This window comes from Phyllostomus hastatus, unplaced genomic scaffold (genome assembly GCF_019186645.2).
Source record: "Phyllostomus hastatus isolate PE091 unplaced genomic scaffold, TTU_PhHast_1.1 phas_contig_86, whole genome shotgun sequence".
Classification (NCBI taxonomy): Eukaryota; Metazoa; Chordata; class Mammalia; order Chiroptera; family Phyllostomidae; genus Phyllostomus; species Phyllostomus hastatus.
The window spans coordinates 49,609,680-49,632,705 of NW_025333977.1; the positions used below are offsets into that span (position 1 = coordinate 49,609,680).

A 23,026-nucleotide genomic window follows, 5' to 3' on the forward strand; every position below is an offset into this window, starting at 1 on the left:
CGAATGATATTATTTTTAAAGGTGGCATAAAGCTTAAAGGAAAGATTATATATATATAATATATATATATTATATATATATTATATTTTCCTAATCATTTTCTAAAATACAGACTATTAAAAGGTTTATTAATAAACTGTTTACATAAACTTGATTATTAACCAAGCTTCCATATTCTCTACCTTCAGTGCATGAGGTTTTAAATGCAGAATGGATATATAATAATGGTACATGAGTCCAGAGTGTTTCATCGTAATGTCCAGTCACACTGTTCTTTCTCCAAAATACGTGATCGGATCTTTTCTCACCTATCCCGTACTACACGAGGTTTTTTTAAAATATGCTATGACGTTGAAAAACACAGCCAAGGGGTGATGGTCAAAGGTCCTACATATTCGCAGATGGAATGACAGAAGGCCTGGTAATCAGTATCTGCTCAGTTATATAAAAGAGCTGTATTGAGAACAGCATTGTCTTACCATAATCTTAAACTTCAAGGCTAGATAGTTTTCTCTATACTTTCTGTTCTCCCAAAAGCGGCTTCAGAACTGCACCATTTCCTGGGAGACGGCTGCTGTGCACTGGCATTGCCATAGCTCTTCCTGCTGTGGCTCCTTCAGCTCTGAGCCAGGAACCCTGCCCCTTAGCTACACTGCCTCTTGTTTATCACACTTTTGGGTCTGCCTTAATCGTTTCTGGACTTTCAAGCTATACCCAAATTTCATACCATGTTCGTTATCTGTTTATGCATGTTTTGACGGGCTGAAACGAGGATAATCAAAAGAAACATTTATTTATACTTTGTACATATTGACTTCAACAAAGGAGAGAGGACCTCATGGCCTTTAATTCCTACACATCAGTATAATCGTAATATATGCGGACTTCCGATCTTCTGACACTTTGCAGTGATCTGATGCTTTCACTCCTCGTTCTAATATTTGATTTCTTGAATAGTCTTCTTGAAAATGACCTACACATGAAAAAGTAAATTATTGGATCCAGGCACACGTTGCATGCAGACAAGAAAAGTGTCATTTCTTTGCAGTAATACAAGATTTTGTGTGCAGATTCGTCTAAATGTCTGTCCAAGTCACTAAAAGTAAAAGGAATTCTGCACAAGTGATATGGTAGAAAGCAGGTGAAAAACACAGCCACAACCACCCGAATGCTCTGGTTGTGTTTTCGCTTGCGACTTGACTGGCTTATGAACTGCCTGCTGGATTTATGGATGTACCGGGATATGGCTATGTAGCACCCGATCAGGATCCCCAGCACGGCCACAAACAAGCAGCTGTTGACATAAATGACCGCATTATGCCATTTGACTCCCAAGGGACTTTTAAGTGTCATGCAGTCGTGAATATTTTCTGTAGTTGGTTGTACGTTTGTTAGGATGATGTTCGGCAAGGACAACACAGCCATGATCACCCAGACACAAACAGATAAAACCTTTGTGAAGGTTATGCTGTACATGCGAGAGTCCCCAAATGGCTTCACCACCTTCAGATAGCGATCAATGCTTATCAGCCCAAGAAACACGATGGAAGTGTACATGTGTCCATAAAATAAAACGGAAGTGTATCTGCAGAGGATAAACTTGAAGTACCACGGTCCAAATCCTGCGTCATGGACTATCCGAAATGGAAAAGTCAGTGTCATTATGAGGTCAGCAACCACGATGTTTTTGAGATAAAATATGAAGCTGGTTTTATTCCTAATGTGGAAGAAGATCCACACTGCGAGACCATTCAGCAGGATGCTTGCCACAAATATGATGAGGTAGAGCACAGGCAGGACGATGGTGTCAAACTCATTGTTAGCGGTGGTGTTCTTTCCGGGTCCTTCGCTGGAGTTACTTGCAGCGGGATTCCCTTGGCCGTGCAGCTCATCATCTGTGGGAGAGGTGGGACAGGCCACGTCAGAGCTGCGCATGCACGCCCCACAGACTCCTGGGCGCCCTGGCAGGCTGGGCCACTGCTATTTGGGGTGACTTTCAAAACATCTTTAATGATGTAAACAGTTTAGTGTATTGTTACTGTTTGAGTGGCTAAAGAATTGGTGGCTTTATCCCTAAATCTGACCCCCAATCCCCTACTCCATGTAATCCCTTGACTAAAATGTGGTATTTCTAGTTGTCTATGCTAACCTTTTGAAAACGAAAATAAATATTTCAATGAAAATCATCTTGAATTTTAATTCAGTGTTTGATATCATGGCAAATAGAATCAACAAAATCTGGAGGCAGAAAGTTGAAATTTCATAAATAAGAAAATAAAATGGGTAGGACCTGGTTATTCTTTTAGTGTGGTCTTTGGCATGCTCCCTGAAATATCTTTTCCTCTCAGTTTTAAGTTATTTAATCATCAAGAATTGGAAAAAATGCAAATTAGTGGGTCATTTTGAGTTTTTTTGCTCTTGACTTTCTTATAGTAGTTATAGTTAAGCTTTAGGGAACGTCTTTAGGACTGGAAACGGTTTAATTGCCTAAAATAATATTGCATGTCAACTATAATTGAAGAAATTTTTTAAAATAGTTGTAGGGTGGTACCTATTTTTTACAAGATTTTACTAGATTTTACCTATCGCACTTGGAATATGAAATCTTTAAATCTTTTACCTTTTGAGGGTAATTTACAGTGTTTTGTTCATGTTGCTGAAGACCTATGCTGTACCACTTCATCACGTAAGCACTGACTTGGTTTACAAGCATTAGATTTACTGTGGTTACAACCGTGGACAGGGGCCTGTGGGATCTCTTGATGAATCCACACTTCCCAGGCACTGCTGCGGGCCAGGAACCGTGCACAGGAAGGATGGTAAGACAAGCCAGTTCCTGAGACAGGAGGGGCTTCTCTGGGGGATGACTTTGGCTGGAGGACTCCTCATCAGCCTGGTCAAAACCTTCCAGTGACTTGCGGTCTGAATCGCCCTGCTTCTCCCGCCCCCACCCGCTCTGTGCTGCCCTGTCTGCACCCCAGGGCAGACCGGCGCAGCCTGTGACCCCTGCCGGAATTTCCCCCAGAAATCTCTTGGCTGTTTGGTGCAACTGTGTCATCTGCTCTTTTTGAAAACCTGAACTAACACAATTTTAAAATGAACATTTTGGATGTAAGGTTACAGGGAAGGCCATTTCTGAGTTTTTACTTGGTACTAATTAATGTTTGCCAGTCGCATTTTGGAATGACTTTGTTTTGGAGGTAAGAGCATGAATTTGGCCCTCATTTCCCTGCATGGCAGGCACTGTAGTATGTCGGTTGTTGCTTCCCTTATTTGAAGGAGTGAAACAGGGAAGGCCTGATGATTATAATCCAAAAACAGGTTCTTAAATTGCTGCCTGAAATTTAAGTGTAGGCTGTTCCTGAGTATTCTTGTCCTCTTTCCAATTTGTTCTCTCTTATTCCCTGCTAAAAGTGTGTTTTTAAAAACTGGTTTTCCTGGCTTAAATATCTTTATACAGGCTTGTAATTTATACCTGGACTAGCCTGTGATGATGATCCCCATAGCATTAGTAAGCTTTACAAGTTTAAATGCCTGATTCAGCGGCCCTCTATGTTCCTGTTGCCAGTTTCAAATGTTGCCTCGAACAGGTCCTTAAGGCCTGTTCTGACAGAATGAAGGGTTCTGCACCACAGGATCCACATCAACATTCATGTCATTAGAAGCTTCTTAAGATGTGCAGTTTTACCTGGGATAACCTATCTGCTTGAATTAATTTCCCCAATTAACTATTAGCAGTCACTTTCATTGAACCCAGAATAGAACCCTAAGGAAGGTGGAGAGAAGTAAATTTTTACCAGGACAAGTGGTCCAGCTGAGAGACACAGGTAGAAAGGGGCAGCTACATCATCAGAAATGATGCTTGCACTTGAAATGATTATTGACGAATGGTTTTAGAGCCACTGTAAATGCAAATAAGATGGTACTAAATGTAGCGTACTAGGCACAGGCTATATCAGCCCCTAGTGTTTGCTCACTGGACCCACTCAGCATATCCACTGTGGAATGGAAGGGCCCACACTTAACTGGTTGGTTAGGGATTGTGTGCATGTTCATTATATCATTATAGCATTTCAAAGTTTTAATTGTATATAATCAAGCTCTCTTATTAAGGGATAATTTACTGATCATTTATGGTTATTAAACATAGAGTCTTGAATCAGGATGTTAAAAATGATCCTTCTGTGTGCTGTGCCCCATAAATAGTAACTGTTCAGGATGAGTGGACTCACTCCACAGTGGGCATTGAACTGTTCTGTGGCTTTGAGAGAGTCTGGTGTTCAGTTTGTTGGTGGTGTTGCTTCCTTAGTTTATGTGTAGTATTAACATTTTGGAATAAAGGTCCTCTAAATTCCTTGGGGTAGGCCTAGACTTGGTTATTACTTCATTCACAAATCCCACATTTACAGTGCAGCTTAAGTTATGAGTTAAAGTCTGTTGTGGGTCATTTTATGAAATAATTTGCTAGTAGAGAGGGAAAAAGTGATTCCTAAGCAGCAGGAAGATCCACATATGGGTTGCTCTGGAAAGCTCAAAACTTTAATGTAGAGAGTTTTGTCTGATTAATTTTTTAGAACTAAGCCTATGTCATACCTAATTCCTTTCTGGCAGCTTTACCACCATCATTTCTTCTCTCCTGTATCATCACCCTGGTTTTTCCAAGGTGGTGGGCACCCTCAGAGGCCTTTGTCTGCGCTGTTCCCGCTCGGGAACAGTGACCAATAACAGTGAGTGGCTTTCTTCACTCAGGCAGTTCAGTTGCGTTTGCTCCTCACTGTCGATAGTGAACATGACCAGGTCAGGGGACATTTCTAATGCCAGGTAGTGTGGTGATTCAGTTAAGAAAAACCAGAAGCTGTTTTTTACAGTGTAAAGGCTATTTTCTCACATGCCCCTTGTTTATTAGGATGTGATTTCCTGTATTAGTGCAGACTTTGTTACAGAATGATAATTGAGGGTAAACACTGCTTTGTTATTCTCTCCCTGTTCCCCCTTTCACAACTCCTTTAAATTAAATCAACAAAGACAATGACATAGGCACTCTAGTTTCATAGTAAATTGCGATTTTGTGCCAATGCACCTGTGAGAGTGGTGTTGTGGTGTGTGTTGGCACGTGGGCTGTGGCTGTCTGTGCTGCGTGTAAGGGGGACTGTGTGTATCTGTGTGAGCTAGAGAAAGGCATGGGGTGTGTAGCCAGATGGAGCGAGCGTCAACTGTGTGTGGCTCCCATATCAGTGCAGAGGAATGGTATTTTCATCATTGCCGAAAGTCCTTCTTGACAGTGCTGGTTTAGTCGCTTCAAGGCTTTGTAAAATGGAATGTATATTACCTTGCTGGACCTTCTGAAAGTTAAATGCTCTGCAAACATTTCGTGCACAGTATCTAGTACTTAATAGGTGTTCACTCTCTTAAGGCACTAATTACAACTTGTCGCATGAGTAGCAGTGGCATTATGAATGATAGAAAGAGTAGTGAAGAATCGTAGTCCTTTTGCTCTTGATGAAGCTACATTATTGCTCATTGGGGTGTGTCACTCCTGGCACGAAATGTGAACGTATCAACAACACGTCTCTGCTCTACCTGCCAGGTGGGAATGGAATACTAAAGCCACGCAAATTACAGGTTGCCACTGCCATGGCACAGCCGCCCTTGCACGGTCACTGTCTGAAGTTACCAGTAGGGCAGGGAGATGTTGCCTTTGGCCTCCTGGGGACCCTCAGTGAACCTTGGTTCAGACGTATTACCTCTGCAAAGTACTATGTACCTTAGGTATAAAAATCTTCTGCAAATGTTACTAATTTAATCTTTCTTGTCCTTTTAGAGATGGTCTCTAGATGAAACAAAGCTTCAGAGTGATAGCAAGTTAAGTTGACATCAGTGGTGCCATCCTGCCTGTTCACTGTTTTATACTTAAAGAAAGTGAGCCTAAATGCTGGTTTATTTTGTTCACTGGATCAGGGGTCGATAAAACCCCCAAACTACCACGTAGTATAAATAACAGTTAGGAATCCATTGCAGTGTTTTTTGCATTTCCCCTATGGCTTACCTGGTAACTTTGCAAGTGTTAGGTTGAGCCCCATTCTTCAGTAGTGACGGACTGTCAGCAAAAATACCTGTCAGGAAACATTCGGGGGCAGCTGAGGCAAAGGTTCAGCATCGGTTATTCCAGGTTTAATTTCTGAGGGAAAAAAGAAAATTAAACAGTTGCAAAGGAGTCCAAAACCACAATATTTTGATCTTCCCAGTTAAATATACACACATGCATGTCACTACAATTCAGAAAAATATGTACTCTTCGGACATGAACACCTTTGCCACACAAGAGTTGTCTATTTTGTGTCTTCTTTCAGCTGGCATGAAGCATGAACCATTTCTGTGTATGTGCTCCATCTGAATGCCACTGTGTGGCCATGGGAAAGTCACTGAACGTCTCTGACTCAGTGTCCTCATCTCTGAAATGATAGTGTTAATAATCGTGCTGTAGGACTGTAATAAGGATTACGTGAGGTAATCAGAAGCTGGGCCCAAGAATGCACTCAGGTCCTGTTAGCTTATGTCTTCCCATCCTGGCTCTTCCTCATGCTCCCTGCCCCCCAGCCCCCCACCTCAGCTCATATAATTAAGTGCATATAGGATGGGACTTGGTTTATTGTGGATTGTAGAATACTGGAAATCTAATACAATATATGTAAGAGTATTTTATAAACTCAGATGCAATCAGCCTTCTAATCTGTGGGGTTCTAGTTCTGGTTTTACATTAACCAGCTGTGTGACCTCCACCAAATCACCTGACTTTTCTGGACTTGGACTCCTGGAGTCTGCAAGGCTTTAGAAAATCCCTGTTGGCATTCAAATTTATGTGAGTGTCTGTTTTCCTCAAACATAGATTCTCATTAGGAATTTAATATCACTTGAATGTTTGTCTTGTAAGTCCCTGCATTTCTTCGTGATAACTATATTCCATCCAAATTCAAAGTTTGAATTTGGGCAAATAGCATTTTAATGACTGGTGCGTGATTTTGGCTCAAAATCTTAACTTTTCCAAGCTTCGAACTCCTCACAACATTTTTACAAAGCTTAACTGAGGTCTTATGTGCATATGATGCTGAATATTGTAAAACGTTATTTCCCCATCTCCTTCAGCAACCATGTCTATTCCCTGTTTTCTAGGTTCCCTCTGATATTTATCCAAGAGAGAAGAAATTCTGGAAACTGTTTTGGGAAAGTATACTACTAAAGGCAGATGTCTTTATGTAAGGGTTTACTATGGGTGAAGTCACACACTTCCTCATGAAATGAAACCACGTGAGACTTCCGTGCTCCTCCCGCTGATGTGGCTCATATACCACAAAGGGACCCCACGTAACCTCATTCTTTCCAAGTACAAAGCAATCTGGCTGGTGTAAGCAGTTACATTTGCTGAGTCAGCAGGGAAAGAACACTTTGCTTTTTGTTTTGTTTTTTGAAAAGTAGGAAATTTTATTTCAGATTAATTACCCAAGCAGAAAACTCTAAGAAGTTGTATTTTCTTTTTCTTTTTGTTTTCATTATTTTTTAATTTAATACCTGTTTGTGAGTATTTTCACATTTTTTTATTGTTGATCAAGTACAGTTGTCTCCATTTTCCCCCTGCCCCAGCCATCCCCATTTCCCACCCTTGACGCTGACCCCCTCTGGTTTTGTCCATGTGTCCTTTATGGTAGCTCCTGAAAACCTTTTACCCTTCTCCCCCATCATCCTCTCTCCCCTCCCCTCTGGTTACTGTCCGTTGGTTCTTAATTTCAATGTCTCCGGTTATATTTTGCTTGCTTGTTTGTTTTGTTGTTTAGGTTCCACTTAAAGGTGAGATCAGATGGTATTTGTCCTTTACCACCTGGCTTATTCCATTATTTACTATACATAAAGTGAATATTATGGTATGTAAATTTTAATTCAGTAAAGTCAAAAAGGAAAAAAGGTACACAGGAAAGAAAAGGAATAGAAACAGGCTAGCAAGTCCCTGTTATAATGGACGAGTTCTCAAGACTAAGGAGAAAGCACATCATAAGAACACTCGCCTGTCCTCTGCTGAAGGGCATGAAATGCCATGGGCATCTGGCAGAAGTCCCACCTTTTGAAGTAGGAGAGGGTACAGTATAGTGATGTACATGTCTCACTTAATGAGCTTTTTCTTTTAGAATTGGGTCCAAAATCCAGAGATCCTGGTGATGGGTGGTGATTTGTACTTTTGGGATATCCATGTTTCCATTTTCTTTATTGTTATTGAAATTATGTGGAAAGGTTGGGATTTAATCAATTAGGACATGATATTTGGATTTTTTGGAATCAGATTGGATAGCCAGATTTTGGAAATGAGCTGTTTTATTTTCCTCTACTAGCTTCTGAGAATTTCTTCTTGCCTTCTGCATTTCTTTTACTGGCTTCTTTAAATGAACTGTTTCCCCACATTTAGTCCACAGATTCTTATTCTTTCATTCTACTTTTTTCAAGAGTGTTCACATCCACGTGAGTGCTCAGCTGTCTCTGTTTTCCATGATCTTGCTCTTCTTTCCTCAAACTTCAGTCTATGTGAGCATTGGCACGTGCTCTAAGTCCATGTTCCTCAAACTCAGTGTCCTAACCATCAACCACTTTCCCTTTCTTCAGCAGAACCCGCGTTTGTCCTCCCTGTTCATGAGCGTTTTCTTCACCTCTTGGTTGAGAGTTTAAAACGTCCGTATGTGCTCGATTAATTTTCTCTTTGTTGTTCCTCATTTAGTCAGTCACTTACCAAATCTTTCTATTTCTTCTGTTACAATAGCTTTTCTTTGCTCTGTCCTGCCTTGCTACTCCCTCAGTCGTCTTCCAGATTGAGAGCTGCCCCCCGCCCCCATGTGTGGGCCACTGTACTGACCTCTCTGGAGATTCTGCTTCTTGCTTCACTCCTTTCAAATCTCTCCTGCTTCTTGCTGCTAGATTCTTCTTTCTAAATAACCCATGTAGTCCTGCCTTTCTTTTGCTCTGTATCCTGAGTTATTATGTGGCAGGGAAATTCTTGAGTTTCAATTACTAATCAAATATAAGGAGTTAATTTTGTACTGTTGAACATCGTGGAGTATGGAAGCCAGAAGGTATTGGGTTCTGATTATAAAAGTTAGCAATAAACTTTGGAGAAATCTGCTTGTTCCATAATTAATATTTTTGAATCATGAGGACAACAATAATACCTACTCTATAGCATCACTATAAGGTTAAAATAGAGTATATACATTTATAATTTAAGTGCTTTATAAGTGTTAGTGTTTGCTGCTTGCATTGTTTTCATTAATCTTTGCCAAAATGAAATTCATGATTATCTTCATCTGATTGGGAACTCTCTATAATACCAAACTGTTGTTGCCTCTCAGGAAATGCCTTGCATTTAGTCCCCTGCTTTTCTTCATACCCCTTTCTGCTCTTGAATGACCTCCTTTCTCCCCCTTTCTCCCTATTTCTCCCCCTATCTCCCAGAGATTTTAGAAATCTCTGCCTTGCTTTCCATGCCAAACCATAATCGGACCTTTTTTGTAAGGTAATTTACTGAGAGTCTGCTTATGGTCCAGGCATTGGGATTATAAATATCAGCAGGATACCTTTCTGCCCTGAAGGAGTTTAGAGTCAAGTTGAGGATCCAGAAGCAACAAATCACTACGCACAGAGTGAGATTCTTGGGCACCAGCCAGTACAGCCATGCCGCATGATGAGGGAAGCAGTGGTCACGGCGGTTCTGTCGCAGCTGTGGTACGTGAGTTGCAGCAAGTTTCTTGAAGGTCCAGTGGGGAAGGCATATTTGAAAATGTGGAGTGTGGCCAAAGAAAAGACTCAGCAATCTGATAGTGAGATGATGATGGCATTGAGTGAAGAGAGATGTGACAAATTTGAGGCTGTTGAGGAATTAGTAGCTGACTAAGGTTGGTACAAAAGGAGGAGGAGTGTTTGTGGTCTCCCAGGGGTCTGGCAGTAGGTGTTGGTTTCTCTCCCTGATGCCAGGGCCCCTGGGAGGAGGAGCACATAACAGGATTGTTGATTTCAGAATGCTTTGTGGAGATGTCTACTAGGCCATTGAAGATACAGGTCTGGAGCCTAGGAAAGTGCCCCTGTATGGGGATGTAAATTCAAGGTCAACAAAAGATTGGTGATAGAAGGTCAGTGCTCAGAGTGTTAGGAGGATTATCACAAAAGAGTAATGTTAGGTGCATCCTGAAAAAGTTTAAGAAATGAGAAGTTGTGGCTAACTTTATCCTGCAGGGCAGTCAAGTGATAGAGGAAAAAGTAAAGTGCCATTGGCTGGGATTCAGTAAAAGAGAGGTTATTGCCAGCACTGCCTGTGTTGTGTTGTGTGTGTTTGTGGTGGTGGCGTGGTGGGGAGGAAGGTGGGGCAGGAGCAGAGGCTGAGTAATGCTGGTAAGGTAAGGAGTAAGGGAGCAATCTCAGGTAACTCTTTTGAAAAAGAACGTGCTTGTGATGGGAAGGGGAGAGTGAGGGTGGCAGGTGCTGTAGAAAAACAGATGCAGGACCAATGGAAGATTTTGTGAAGCTTCTCATTTAATGCCTAGATTTAAAATGATATTTTCCTAGGTTGTCTTTAAAAAGAAAAATGTGGAAAACCCTCGCTCTTACTCCTAGCCGATCATGACAGCAGTGTGGTGGGGTACTGGGTTCCAATTCCTCTCTGCACCTCCCACTCTCTGACCTTCCATTCCTCGTAAGTAAAAGGAAATGGTGATACGTCCTTTACGAGAAGGCTGTAAGGTTAAAAGGAAGGCATTTATGAAGCAACTGGCACAGTTTCACAGGATAGAGGCTAAGTTTTGTAAGTTCCTGTTGCATATTCTAGGCACACAACAGAATTTTACTTGGTGATAGGGTGGACACAGGGCTGAATCGAGTTCTCACTGCCTTGTTTATACTGAGACTGTTGTGTGGTTCATGGCCTCAGCCACCCTGTGAGGAGCCACTCAAATAGCCTGCCCTTCCTTGAAGTTGTCTCTGAGCCTCGTCTGCCTGCATCTGTCTTTCTTCACCATTGACACCTAAGCTTCAGACTCCCTGTGCAGTTTACTACAGGGCAGCTGCGCGTCCCCTGCATGTCCCGGCGCCTGCAGGATGTTGCAATGAGGATTGCTTCAGCAGTAGTAATGGGCTTGGTTCCAGGCCCTCATTCATGGGCGGGAATCCTGTCCTGCCACCTCCTGCTCCCCCAGCTGAGAGCTGATGAAACCGCCCAAGAATGTGAGGTCTGTGGTAGGCCCAGGTTTCACAGCCATTCCTGAGGTTAGATGTGTTAATGCTTAGAGACCTTCTGTTTGTTGATTTTTATTTGTTTCCAGCCACTCATTGATATCATCCTTGGACTATTTTATCAACTGTGTTGCTATGTTGTTGGTTGTAAGATGATTCTGTAAATGAGGATGCTGGAAAACGATTAATGTGTTCTCAGTGTTTCCTTTATCTTTGACCTTGAATTTGGTGCTTGATATCTCGTGTAATTCTCAGTCAGAGCAGCCCTTTGACCTAGGTGTTCTGTGGCCCCCATCGCAGGTGGTCCCAGGAAGGTGTGAAGTTCAGACACCTTAATTAACTTGCTCTGAAGCACACAGCGAGTGACGCGTAGAGTCAGGATTCATAACAGATCCGATTGAAACTGAATCTGCAGTTCTTTGGGCTCCACTGCCCTGGAGTAAAAATAGCGATTCTAGGGGTTGATCTTGGAAGGCAGGAAGTGAGAGGGGGAATATAGGGCAGAGGTGGGGTTCGCTTTCCTGTTAAACAGGTGGAGGAACTGCTGATCTTCTAAACTGGAGACCTAGTTTTGTTCTGTTTGACCTGAACAACTTCGAAAACATCAGGAAACTTCACGTAAGAATTTAGATAGGAATCTTATCTTGAAAAGGAGATGTGCCCACGCCGAGCAGGGACAGCGCAGGAGCGTGCGCTGCCTCCCCCGACAGGCCCACGGCTCCCACCCAGCCTGCTCCTCACGTCCGGGGGCTCCTCACTTCTGAGCACTGCCTGCCTGACCCTGCAGACACTCGATTTTGCAAACCTTGCTCAGTTTATCACTTAATCTCGTGTGACTGCATTTCACCTGTACGGATCATCAAACGTTCTCCTTACATCTCTCCTCCTCTGCCCCCTCATCACCAGTTTTGGGTTTCCTTGCTTTAGTGACCAACACTTAGCATCCTTTACAAGTGATTTTCCTGGTACCTTTTAGCACCCCTCCCTGCCAAATGATGGCAGGAGATCCTGTTTAGTTCACTCCTGAGAATTAATTAATTGTCATAGTTGAGCCTTTTCTTTTTCTGTGGCCAGACCTTTGCCAGGGCCCCTGAGTGTAAACCCTAGCAGTGATATTGCTGTTAGGGTTGGAGAACTGAGGCTCTGGGGCTCAGGCCAGGACAGGTTGGCCAGTGCACAGCAGGGGCGTGAAGCCAGGGTGTTGTATGCCCAAAGTTCTGCTGTTCCCCTGACAGGGCCGTGGGAAGGCCAGGGTAGGCAGTAGCATCCAGGGCCACTGAACTGCTCCCTTGGGCACACAGCCTTGCTCTTACTGCACCCTGGATCCCATCACAGCGTGGGTAGGGAGCCCCCATTGCCTTAGGGGAAACTCCTTTTCAGCAGGAGGAGCCGGGAAGGTGTGCCCACCAGGCCATAGCAAAGCCTTTATGCTCCCTGGCTTCACACGATCTCATTGCCTTTCAAGCCCCAAAAGCCCCAAAAGACTTTCAAGTCCATTATCCAGAGACAAATGCCCATTAAATGCTTGCACCTTCCAATGCAGCAGATCACGATTTTTTGTACTGATTATTTGGAGGTGGTGGTGGTTCTCAAATGACAGGCTTGTGGTATAATTACCTGTCTTATTTGTCCTCCACTTTCCAATTTGTTCTGTAGAAGCTTATATCTGAAATTGTAAGTATGTCAGATGTGAGGGTTTTGTTGTTGCTGTTACTTGCTTACAGACAAACTACACTAAACTGATAGATCATATGATTAAGGCTAGATCACACTGCTGTAGTCCTTGAATTTCATGGATAAGGATGTAATGTTCACAAAGCCATCTAATAATGCAGTTTCTGGTGAAAGGCATAGCTTCTCTTGTATTTTGGAATCACCTGTAACCTAAGAATCTTTCTCGATGTAAATGAGTGAGAGAGAGATAGAGAGACTCTGTGTGTGTGTGTGTGTGTGTGTGTGTGTGTGTGTGTGTGTGTGTGTGTTCTGGCCTGCTGCTAAGATACAGCTCTGCTGAAGGCCTTGGGAAAGAAACAAGTTACCTCACTCGGTACAATTTACTTATTTTTGTAACAGAATTAGGTCACTGTATTCATAGGGCACTTCATTCATGTGTGCTTGAAGTCACTGTCCTGGAGATGCTGGATGCAAAGCATACAGCCCTTCATTCAGGTTTTTCAGGTACTACCCTAAAGTTCTCGTTTCAAAGTAATGCTTGATATCTTTAGCCTACAAAATGGCCTATTTTGGTTCACCTTTGGATTTAACTTTCTCCCTTTCTGGGAGAAAAATATATCTCAGGTGATACAAACCAGGTGGCACATTCCCTGAGGGCGAGGTTGTATCTAATGCTTCTTTGTAGCCACAAGCCCAGACCTGGTTATTCCCTTGCTACAGGAACCTCGGTGAGGTCCAGCAGCTTGCACAGCACGCAGTCAGTGAGAGGCTAAGGCAGGAGATGAGCTCCAGTGTTGTGGCTGCAGAGTGGGCTGCCTCTCTGCGGAGCTGCTTGGCTTGTTTAGTGGAACCTCACAAGTAGTCTGGCCAGTATCGTAGACCTCAATTCAGTAGGTGAGGTTTTTGATTCAGTCTTGGAGTCTCTGACCTTGGGCAAAGCATTTTACCTCTCAGAGCTTGAGCTTGCTCATCTATGAAATGAGGAAAATTATGGCCTGGTTCCCAAAGGGGCTGTGAGAATATGTTGAGATAATATATGAAGTGTGTATTATAAGTACCACAATCATATAAAGGTGTAATTTATGGCATTTATTCTTCTTTTCCACTTAATAATAAAAGTCTTATTACTTACAGTCAAATTTTACAGTTTGCTGAATTGAAAATGTGTATTTTTACATTCTGTTTAGGCTGTCTGATTTATACATAGCTAGGTTCTGAGAAGGCTGGTCAGAGAGGGGAAGGGCAAAAGTCCCAGCAGCCAGAATAGTGGCTTTAGGTGACCGTGTCCTAAACCAGATCTGTATTCCAAGTGACTCCTGGTTCCTTAAACACATTGCTGAGCATTCAGAACCCCGTATCAAGTTTTTAGTTGCTTGATTGCCATTTCTCAGAAAGGAAGAATGCTTTTCACAGCTTTTTTTTTTTTTTTTAAGAAAGAGAAAGATATATTCTTTTGTTTTGCAAGGGTCACCCCATGGTTTCAGCATTATCCTTGGGAGTAGTAACTGTTCTTCACGGTGATGGCGGTGGTCACCTTTACCATTCAGATAAGGTCCTTCTGATGGTTGTCTGGGCTGTGGGGAGGGGCAGTTATTTCCAACACCTCTCCCAGTATAACTGTTGTCAGGTTGTCTCCTCTGATTCTACGAATCACAGTTAAACCAAACTGTAATGCTTTAAAATAATGAAGTAAGACTGGTGCCTAAGAGACAGTCTTCCTTCAGTTCATCTTATTACCTTCATTGATAATTTATAATTTCCCTAGTGAGGTCTTCAACAGTAGTGAATAATTCACAGTTTTCGTCAACATCAAACCCTCACTATTCCTCATTTTCTCTTTTCATAAAAATAAGAAATAAATACCCCACCCCTTAGGTATGTAGGAAAAGGATCTGACATTAATTCTCTTCATATAATAATATGTGTGTGTATGCACACCCATGTGTAACGTTTTTTTTAAAGTACTGGTAATTCTTACTGTCACAACTCAAGTCCCTCCACAGGTACCCTCATGGTCTGACCTTCAGCCTACCTGCCCACTTTCCAGCTCCCTACCCCCACACCAGGCCTTTCCTGTTCACCTGGCCCTTTTGTCCTGGAAGTCCCATCTCCTCCTAGTCCACTAGGCAAGCTCCGTACATGGCTTTTGAGTCTAACGTATCTGCCTCCCCTTTCAAAGCCTCGCATGGTTTCCCCATGTATCATGTCAGTGCTCCTCAGCCCCTGTGATTGCCTGGTCGCCCACACCTCCAGCTCTTGCACTGCAGTTTCCCTGTTTGCCTGACACCTGAGAGTGCCTGCCCCCTCCTGTCGCCCGAGTCAGGCGGGGTATCTGCACACACAGAGTCAGAGCTTAGATAACGTTTGGCTCAGTGTTTGGCTCTCCTGGAACATGGCTGATCTTGGTAGGTATTGCCAGTTTTCTTTTTTTTCCCTGAGTATCCTCTTTGCTTTCTGAAGTGCAGGAGTAGAGCTCTGGAAGGGCTGAGAGAACAGGAATCGTCAGTTGATCGTGTATAGACATGGCCGAAGACCAAGCACTGGTCCTTTGATATTTCTGGACAGCTCACTGTGAAGTGAGAGAACTAAAGCTGGGAGCTGGACATTCAAATATAGCTCCTTAGATAATGTCAGTGAAGAAAGTCAGCTAGGTACAAGAGGAAATAGTTAACAGTACCAGCATCTAACAAAATACAACTACAAGCTGAAGTGTCGGGAAATCAGGAGGGCTGGGGTCTGCCCGGAACTGGGGAGTGTTGCTCACCTTCAGGCTGTGGGTTTTTGCCACAGAGGTGTGTGGGTATACTTCCACCAGACTTACAAGAGAATGGATTTTTATGTAAAATTGAAACAATTTTAAATATTGCTTTAACTTTGTTAAAGCACTGGGCAAGCAAATAGAGCTTGTCTGTGGGTTACAGTTTTCTACCTCTAATTTTCACTGTGGGGCTGCCCTGGGTCTCTCCCTTGGCTTTCAGCCTACACCCTGTGTGACCTGGAGCCCCGTTACCTGGTGCCTGCTCTAAGCCTTTCCCTCACTTTGACCAGTTTCCCTAACTTGGCATATTTTTTTCTCCCTGAAATGATAAGCTTGTAAGACAAGATTTGAAATAATTTAGAGCATTTTAGAACTTCATGGCATCGCATTTAATTTGGGATGAACACTCCTTCAAAAGCTCTAAATTTATTTCTTCCTTGGTGCTAATGTGTTAGGTTGAGACTTAATGAAAATGTTTTTATAGGCCAAAATGGCACTTTTGTACAATTTAACCTAGTATGTATAGCACTTGGGAAATTTTCATAATTAGAATCAGGTCTACTGGAAGAAAGATGACAGAGAGATTTTCTTAGAGTAATTACGAAGAAAGACCAGTATGGTGAAAATGTTTAAAGTGCGCCACATATGTGGACCCCATCACATCTGCCTCCATGAATGGCTTTGCTTGGACTGAGTTGAACTGAATGCTCCAGGCACTCAGTCCTGTTCAGTAGGCCTACCCTTTTGGCATTCAGTACAACTTCAGCTTTCTGGAGAAAGTTCTTTAAAGTCTACATATTGAGGCTAATGTTCCTTTAGGCCTGTTACTAATACCAAAACTAAACCATGATCCCTGCTTGTTTTCTTATTGGAATGCTTGCGGAAGGAAGATTAATCAAATAGATAGGGATTGATGTATTTGGTTTACATTAGATAGAGAGGAATTAAACTGCATTTGTTGAACTAACCTCTGACCTAGCTTTTAATAGTTTTTCCCAGGCTTCATTTTTTTCTTACTTAAAATGCATTTGAACTTACTTCATATTCAGCCACTCTGTAAACTACCTTAAAACTTATTTTGGGAGGGAATGGAGCTAGGCAGGGTCTAAATAAATAGCCATGTGTCTGTGTTGGAGAGAGTGCTTGTCTGGTGAAAACTGATTGGTTGCAATTTATGGGAGAGGTGTGGGAGGCCGCATGGGGAATGCACTGTCTCCTGATGGGGCTGTGGTGGGGAAGAAAGTTAAGGATAGAGGTGGTAGGCTTTGCCACCCTGGTTGCAAAATTACCATGTTGCTGGGAGTGTCTTCATCTTCCAGAGTGAAGAATGAATGGGGAGGTCATCAGAGCAAGTGTTAGTGTACTGTGGCACTTACTACTGATCAGGTGCCTTCGACTTTTAGTGCTCAAATTGATTGCTGTATTGGCCAGTTGTTTAGTGTCTGTTTGACTTGCAATTTCATATAATCCATGATCAGATTATCAGTGGTGTGCATACTGCATGCATGCCAATATGCCTTTGTAAGGATCAGGTACATATTTAATAGTCATTATTTCTGGGCCTTAGAGTGAAAAATAAAGATAGTACTTGAGGTATTGTACTGGTGGCTGTAGATACTTTTTCATTGTATATATGTGGCGTATATATTTTGTTTGCAACATGAAATTAAAGTGAATGTTTTAGGGTAAAGGGAATATTGATGTTTAACATATATTATGGTTTTATTTGTTCAACAATGATCATAATATGCCAATACAATGATATCGTAGTTTACTTTTTGATGGCATCCACTATTCTTTTATTCACTAATTTTGCTATGTATAATATGGGTACTACATAGACAGTTTTGAAACAAACCTTTATCTTATTTAAAGTTTTCGTCACTCAGGTCATTAAAATGCTGGGTCGAAACAGCCAAAAAACAATTGTACCTGTGATTATTTGAGGGTTGTATGTTCCCTGAGTAGCTGTGTGTACCTGACCATCATGTGCAGGACTGTCTTGTGTGTACATACATCCAGTAAACAATTAATTTTGCAGCTTTTCCAGTTCGTTTTCCAGTTAATTTTTAGCCGGTTTATCTAAATTATATTCAGAAGCCCACTGATAATTTATTTTCCTTATCATCTGAGCGTGGCGGGGCCGAGGGGGAGTGAATTTGGATGGTAAGGTCATCCGCCCTTGGCGTGCAGCAGGCCCCAGAACGGCCAGCCCCAGAACGAACGCCTGCAGTCCTTAGGTAGCACGCACCCAGGCATTGTTTCCTGGGGTCTCTTCTCCCAGCTCTTAGCCTGGCAGTCCCCCCGCTGAGAGCTCTAATGTATTCCAACATCCCACATAGTCTTCTGCTACCATTTTTCTTTCTTCAAGTAGATTAGAAGCCTTTATGGTGTAGGGACTTAGAATTTTGTTTCTGCTGCCTTCTGTTAATACTGGCTTCTGCCATGGAAGCAACCAGGATCTTTTTTTTTTTTTTTAAGTAAATATTGTTTCTTTTTTTTAAAGATTTTATTTCTTTAGAGAGGGAAGAGAGAGAGAGAGAAAGAGAGAGAAAGAAACAGCAATGTGTGGTTGCTGGGGGTCATGGCCTGCAACCTAGGCATGTGCCCTGACTGGGAATTGAACCTGCGATGCCTGGTTCGCAGCCCGTGCTCAATCCACTGAGCTACGCCAGCCAGGGCGCAACCAGAATCTTGATGAAATTTAGCAAAGGATACCCCTTTGTTTCAAGGACTTGAAAGGAAAAGAGTTGTTTTCTATTCTGTATCCTTTGGAGGGTTGCTCAGGTGGCCGAGAGCCAGTAAAATCTGGAGCCTGAGAGCTTGTTCAGGCCACAGGCAGACTTTCTGCTGACAGCTGACAAGTCCGTGTTTCTGTCTCATTAGACACAACAGCAGCAGTATTAATAGGAGTAAGGGTTCAACAGATGCCGGCTAATGTCATTGTTTGCCTAGGACTGTTCTAAATTATTCGGGTATATTTTAATTTACTAAAAGGACTTTGGATTCAGATTGCACATCTGCCCGTTACTTGGGCAGACTACCTCACCCCTCTGTACCTCAGTGTCTTCTTCTCTGCATTATAGGATCTACTTGAGGATTGAATGAGGTGTCACCGCCATATTAACTCAATCCTTATAGACCTTTTATTGGAGCTTGGCATGTGGTAAAAACTGAGTATTAAGTTTTCACTATTGAGTGGTAGTAAGAATTGGTACACCCTCTCTTTTAAATGAAGAAACCGAGGCATACAGAGGTTCCTTCAACAGACATGAGCTCTCTGTTGCTAGAGCGCCAGAGCACGCCCAGGTGAACACACCTGTGGAGGGGCACAGCCTGGATTGGACACAGGTTGGCCTGAGTGCTGTCCTCCTCTGCGTCCACACAAACCGGGGGTCATATGCTAATTAGGATCTGACGTCTCCCTTGGAAAACTAGAAAGTAAAGTAGCTCCAACTTGACCACTAGCCATAACGCACCCAAGACCAGCATTTGTCAAGTAGTATAGTAGCACAGTAAATAAATCACAAATCTGTATAATTTTACCCATTAAACTGCCCAAAAGAGGTCACTACTAGCAAAGAGTGAGTTGGCTCAGAGCTTTAAAAAGTGACTAAGAAAGGGCACGGCTGACTGCAGGCAGGCAGGTTCAAAGTCAGAGCTCTCCTTCATGCTTGTGTACCACTTACGTCTTCGTTTGCTCACTGGAAAATGGGGGTATCAGCAGTATACACTTTACGTGTGTGAAGGTTTTTTAAAACAAGTAATGTATGTTAAAATATTCAGTAGTCTTGGGCATGTATTAAACTATCCATGTATGTTAATGATTGTTGCTTTAGTGTTAAGGAGAAGGACAGTTTGTGTTGTATGAACTCTAATATATCAGAAAAAGTCATTTAAGTAGTTACCTTTTCCTTTGAAAACGACAGACATTAGTATTAGAAATTGCCTTATAAGAGGAATTGTGGACTCACTGATATGAATACCTTAATGAGATGTCTTATACCAAGTGAAACTTAATCCATGCTATTCTTCAAATGCATTTTAGTGTAAATTTTTTATGTATAGTTAATAAGAATGGTAATGAAATAGCAAATATGCTAATTAGGCATAAGATGGAGAACAGATGTTCTGTTCTGCCCATATTTGCTGTGTGAGGAGGTAGAAAGTTTAGCAATCCTTGCCAGGTCAGATAGGAACCTGGCTTTAACCGTTGGCCTGAAGCAGGTTTGAATCTTGTTTTTTGTTCACATGGTGTCTTTCATGTGACTCATCTCACTTAGTTTTTAACCACGTGGTCATGGTTGCCTCTGCTTTCCCTCCCTGCTTTAGATGTTTGCAGCTGTGAGAAGTGCAGTTGGCCCCTGTATTGGTAGTAATGTAAAACTTCCCACTTGAGGAAGTAGGAGCATACCGTATTTATCTCCATCTTGCAATGGAAGAATCTGAAACCTAAGGAGGTTGAGATTTGATTAACATCATGTAGCTGGCTGGTGACAAAAGTGGCTAGGACCAGTTCTCCTCATCATCTTTGGCTTTGTCCAGTGTCCCTGCCAGCATTCGCATGTTTGGTTCAAGCCTTGGTTTCTTGTTAACCATCCCTACCACCTCAGGATATCACCTGAGGGCCTCAAGTGACCATGTAATCTGCCTTTCATCATACTGTGAGGGAAGGCAGTGAGCTCTTGGGGAAGTAAGAGCCTTGCCCTGTCACACTGATAACTTTCATGGGTTTTCCTAGCTTTTCTTAGTTCAGAGGCATACAAGAAGGGAAAAAATGGCCATTCTTGTCTCTCCTATCTTAAATAAATTTCCATGGCATTTTCTCATAGTACAGGGAAGATTTTTTGTTCTTAAAGGAAATGAAACCCTTAGATATCAAGGAAGAAAAGCAGGCAGACACCTAAGGGCACAGACACCATTGACCTGAATACAAACACCCACTCTAGTTCAGCCTTCCTTCTCCCACCCAGGTCCCTGAGAGGCGAGCCTGCTCAGCGTACCCTCTGTGACTGGGAAAGCATCTCCTCCTTCTCTTCCTGAAATAGTTACAGTTTTCTGACTATTTACTTTCCCCTCTAGGCTCCTTAAATAAGGAATTCAGCGATCTACCTGCTCCTCCTGCAGCCCCTTATTCTCAGCCCACACATACCTGAATTTCTCTTCCAGTAGGTGTTGGAAACAATAGTCTTGCCATAGGGTTTTTCTGTAGTACTAAGAGAACACAACTACTTGATCCCTGACTTTAAGGAGGAGAGACTATTAACCTCAAACTGGTAGAAATAATAATGAAATAAAATATCAACAGTGTCTGGCTCTTTCCCCAGCCTCTGCCATATATATGATGATACAGAAACAAACTTTTTGCTCTTCATTTTGCTAGCAAATCGGAGTCTTTGATTAGGAAGAACGTTGTTGTTAACAATGTTAATATGCCTCATGTGAAAGTAGATTCAACTTGAGAATATGATTTAAAATTCTGTAGTAGACAAATCTTAACTGAATACACTTAACCAAACTGAATAAGTCAACAAGTCATTTTACCTTAGGCTCACCAATCTTTTAAAGTCCTCTTTATAACTTAGAAGATCAAATCCCAGTGCTTGCTGCTTGTTTTCCTCAGTGAAGCACAAACTTCCCTAACAATTTAAATGCAAAGCAGAACTAAGCTGTTCCTGAGCTGTTTGTCAGTAGCTGGGCAGTTTTCTCAGTGCCTTCTCTGACATGTTTTAACATGATCTCTTAAGGATTTAGAATGAGGATTGCCCTATTCTTTGTGGTACAAGGAAGAAATTGAGGTTCTTTTATCAAAACAAGGCAATTGGGATAGAAAATCACTGCTTTCTTTCTGGCCTCTTTTCTAAAAATAAAGTGTGAATAAAAGATTATGAAACTTAAATTTTGGATCTCAGAAAACAATTACAAGGTACTTTGGAATTGATTCATGTAATAAAGTAGTGTGATTAAAAATCATTTAATTCAAATGATTTCCAATATATCATTTCCACATTAGAGGGCAAGTACATACTTTACGTTTTCGGCCTGTGTGACTTGGAAGTGCTGACGCTCAAAGCACACATTGGCCCCTGTATTGAAAAGTGGTGCCTTCCAAAGAAGACTTCCATATCTCATTCAGTTAGTGTTCTAGCTCCTACCTTTTCTTCAGACCTCAGATTTCAGCAGAAGTGCAATTAATCTTAATCAGTGCTGTGTCCTATCAACCACGGTTTTTAAGACAATTAAAAAAGATTTTTATTTACCTTTCATTGCGGTAGCTGGCTGTCCATTCACTTGATACTCGTGTCTTCAAGTTGAAACAGGCTTCTCAACTCTAATTAAGAATAAGCCTTGAAGCTAAGGTTGGCAGTGATGTGGATTTTCTGGTAAACCATGAAAAATCAGCATTTTTCTCCCCTGCCAGGGAAGGTGGGTGCTTCCCTGCCCGCTTGGAGATACTCCTTTGGGGCACTCTTGCAGAGTCTCCTGCTCGGGAACGACTGGAGCAACTCGCTCTCTTGCTAATGTCAGTGACTCACGTCTAAGACTAGGTGATATTTGTAGGCTGTGGAAGAGTATTTCCTGAACCTGCAGGAGTCAGACGGTGAGTCACCTGCAGGGAACACAGAGGGCTGGAACTCAGAAGGCCAGAGGACTCTTTGAGGAGGAGGAGATGAAGGCTCAGGTTGGGCCCCACTCAGTCAGGCTCAGGTTTAGTTCTTCTTTTCTTTTTTTAGGTGGGGGAGAGGGAGGGGGTCTTTCTATTGCTAATGAGAAAATATTTATACATTTACAGCCTGCTTGCTAATTAAATTGTGGCTGAAAGGAATCAATATATTTTATGAAAGACAAATCCTTTGAAGGTATTATTTTACATATTATTTAAAAACTAGAATTACAATGTGTTTTTATATTAGTAATTGATAACTTTGGAAACCTGTAGTCTTATGCAAGAATATGATGAAATCTATAGATCTATTTTTATAAATACACAAATATACTTAAAATATTTTAAATAAAATTTATTTAGGGGGAAAGTTCATGAACCTTTTGAATTTCATTCTTTGGGCAAGGGCTGGGGGTGGTGGTGGAATCCGTCCTGTTTTCATTAAAGAGAGTTAGAAAGAGACTACACCTGGCAAACACGGGGTGAGCTACTGGCCAGAAAGGTGGGGTGGCCTCAGGCCCTGGGGATTCAAGGGCAGACTGATGGCCTGGGAGGGGCCAAGGAGACCAGGTCCTGGGAGCAGCTAAGGAGGTGCCTGAAGGTGAGCTTTCGGTACTGGGGTGATGAGGTGGTTCTGCAGGGGTTACAGGTACATCAGGTTGGCCTGGACT

The 23,026-nt window shown here is 42.2% G+C and overlaps 2 protein-coding genes across 2 annotated transcripts in view; one reads left to right on the plus strand and one right to left on the minus strand.

Annotated features, from left to right (window-relative positions):
• The window catches only part of MED12L (mediator complex subunit 12L), a 316,418-nt gene that overhangs the window by 187,776 nt on the left and 105,616 nt on the right, over nucleotides 1–23,026 (plus strand). The window lies entirely within an intron of this gene.
• Nucleotides 810–22,196, minus strand: GPR87 (G protein-coupled receptor 87). Its single transcript, XM_045851262.1, has 3 exons — nucleotides 21,952–22,196; nucleotides 6,047–6,178; nucleotides 810–1,895 (listed from the first exon to the last, which is right to left on the minus strand). Exons 2-3 carry the CDS (start codon nucleotides 6,078–6,080, stop codon nucleotides 853–855), a joined length of 1,077 nt encoding a protein of 358 aa, XP_045707218.1. The 5' UTR covers nucleotides 6,081–6,178; nucleotides 21,952–22,196; the 3' UTR covers nucleotides 810–852.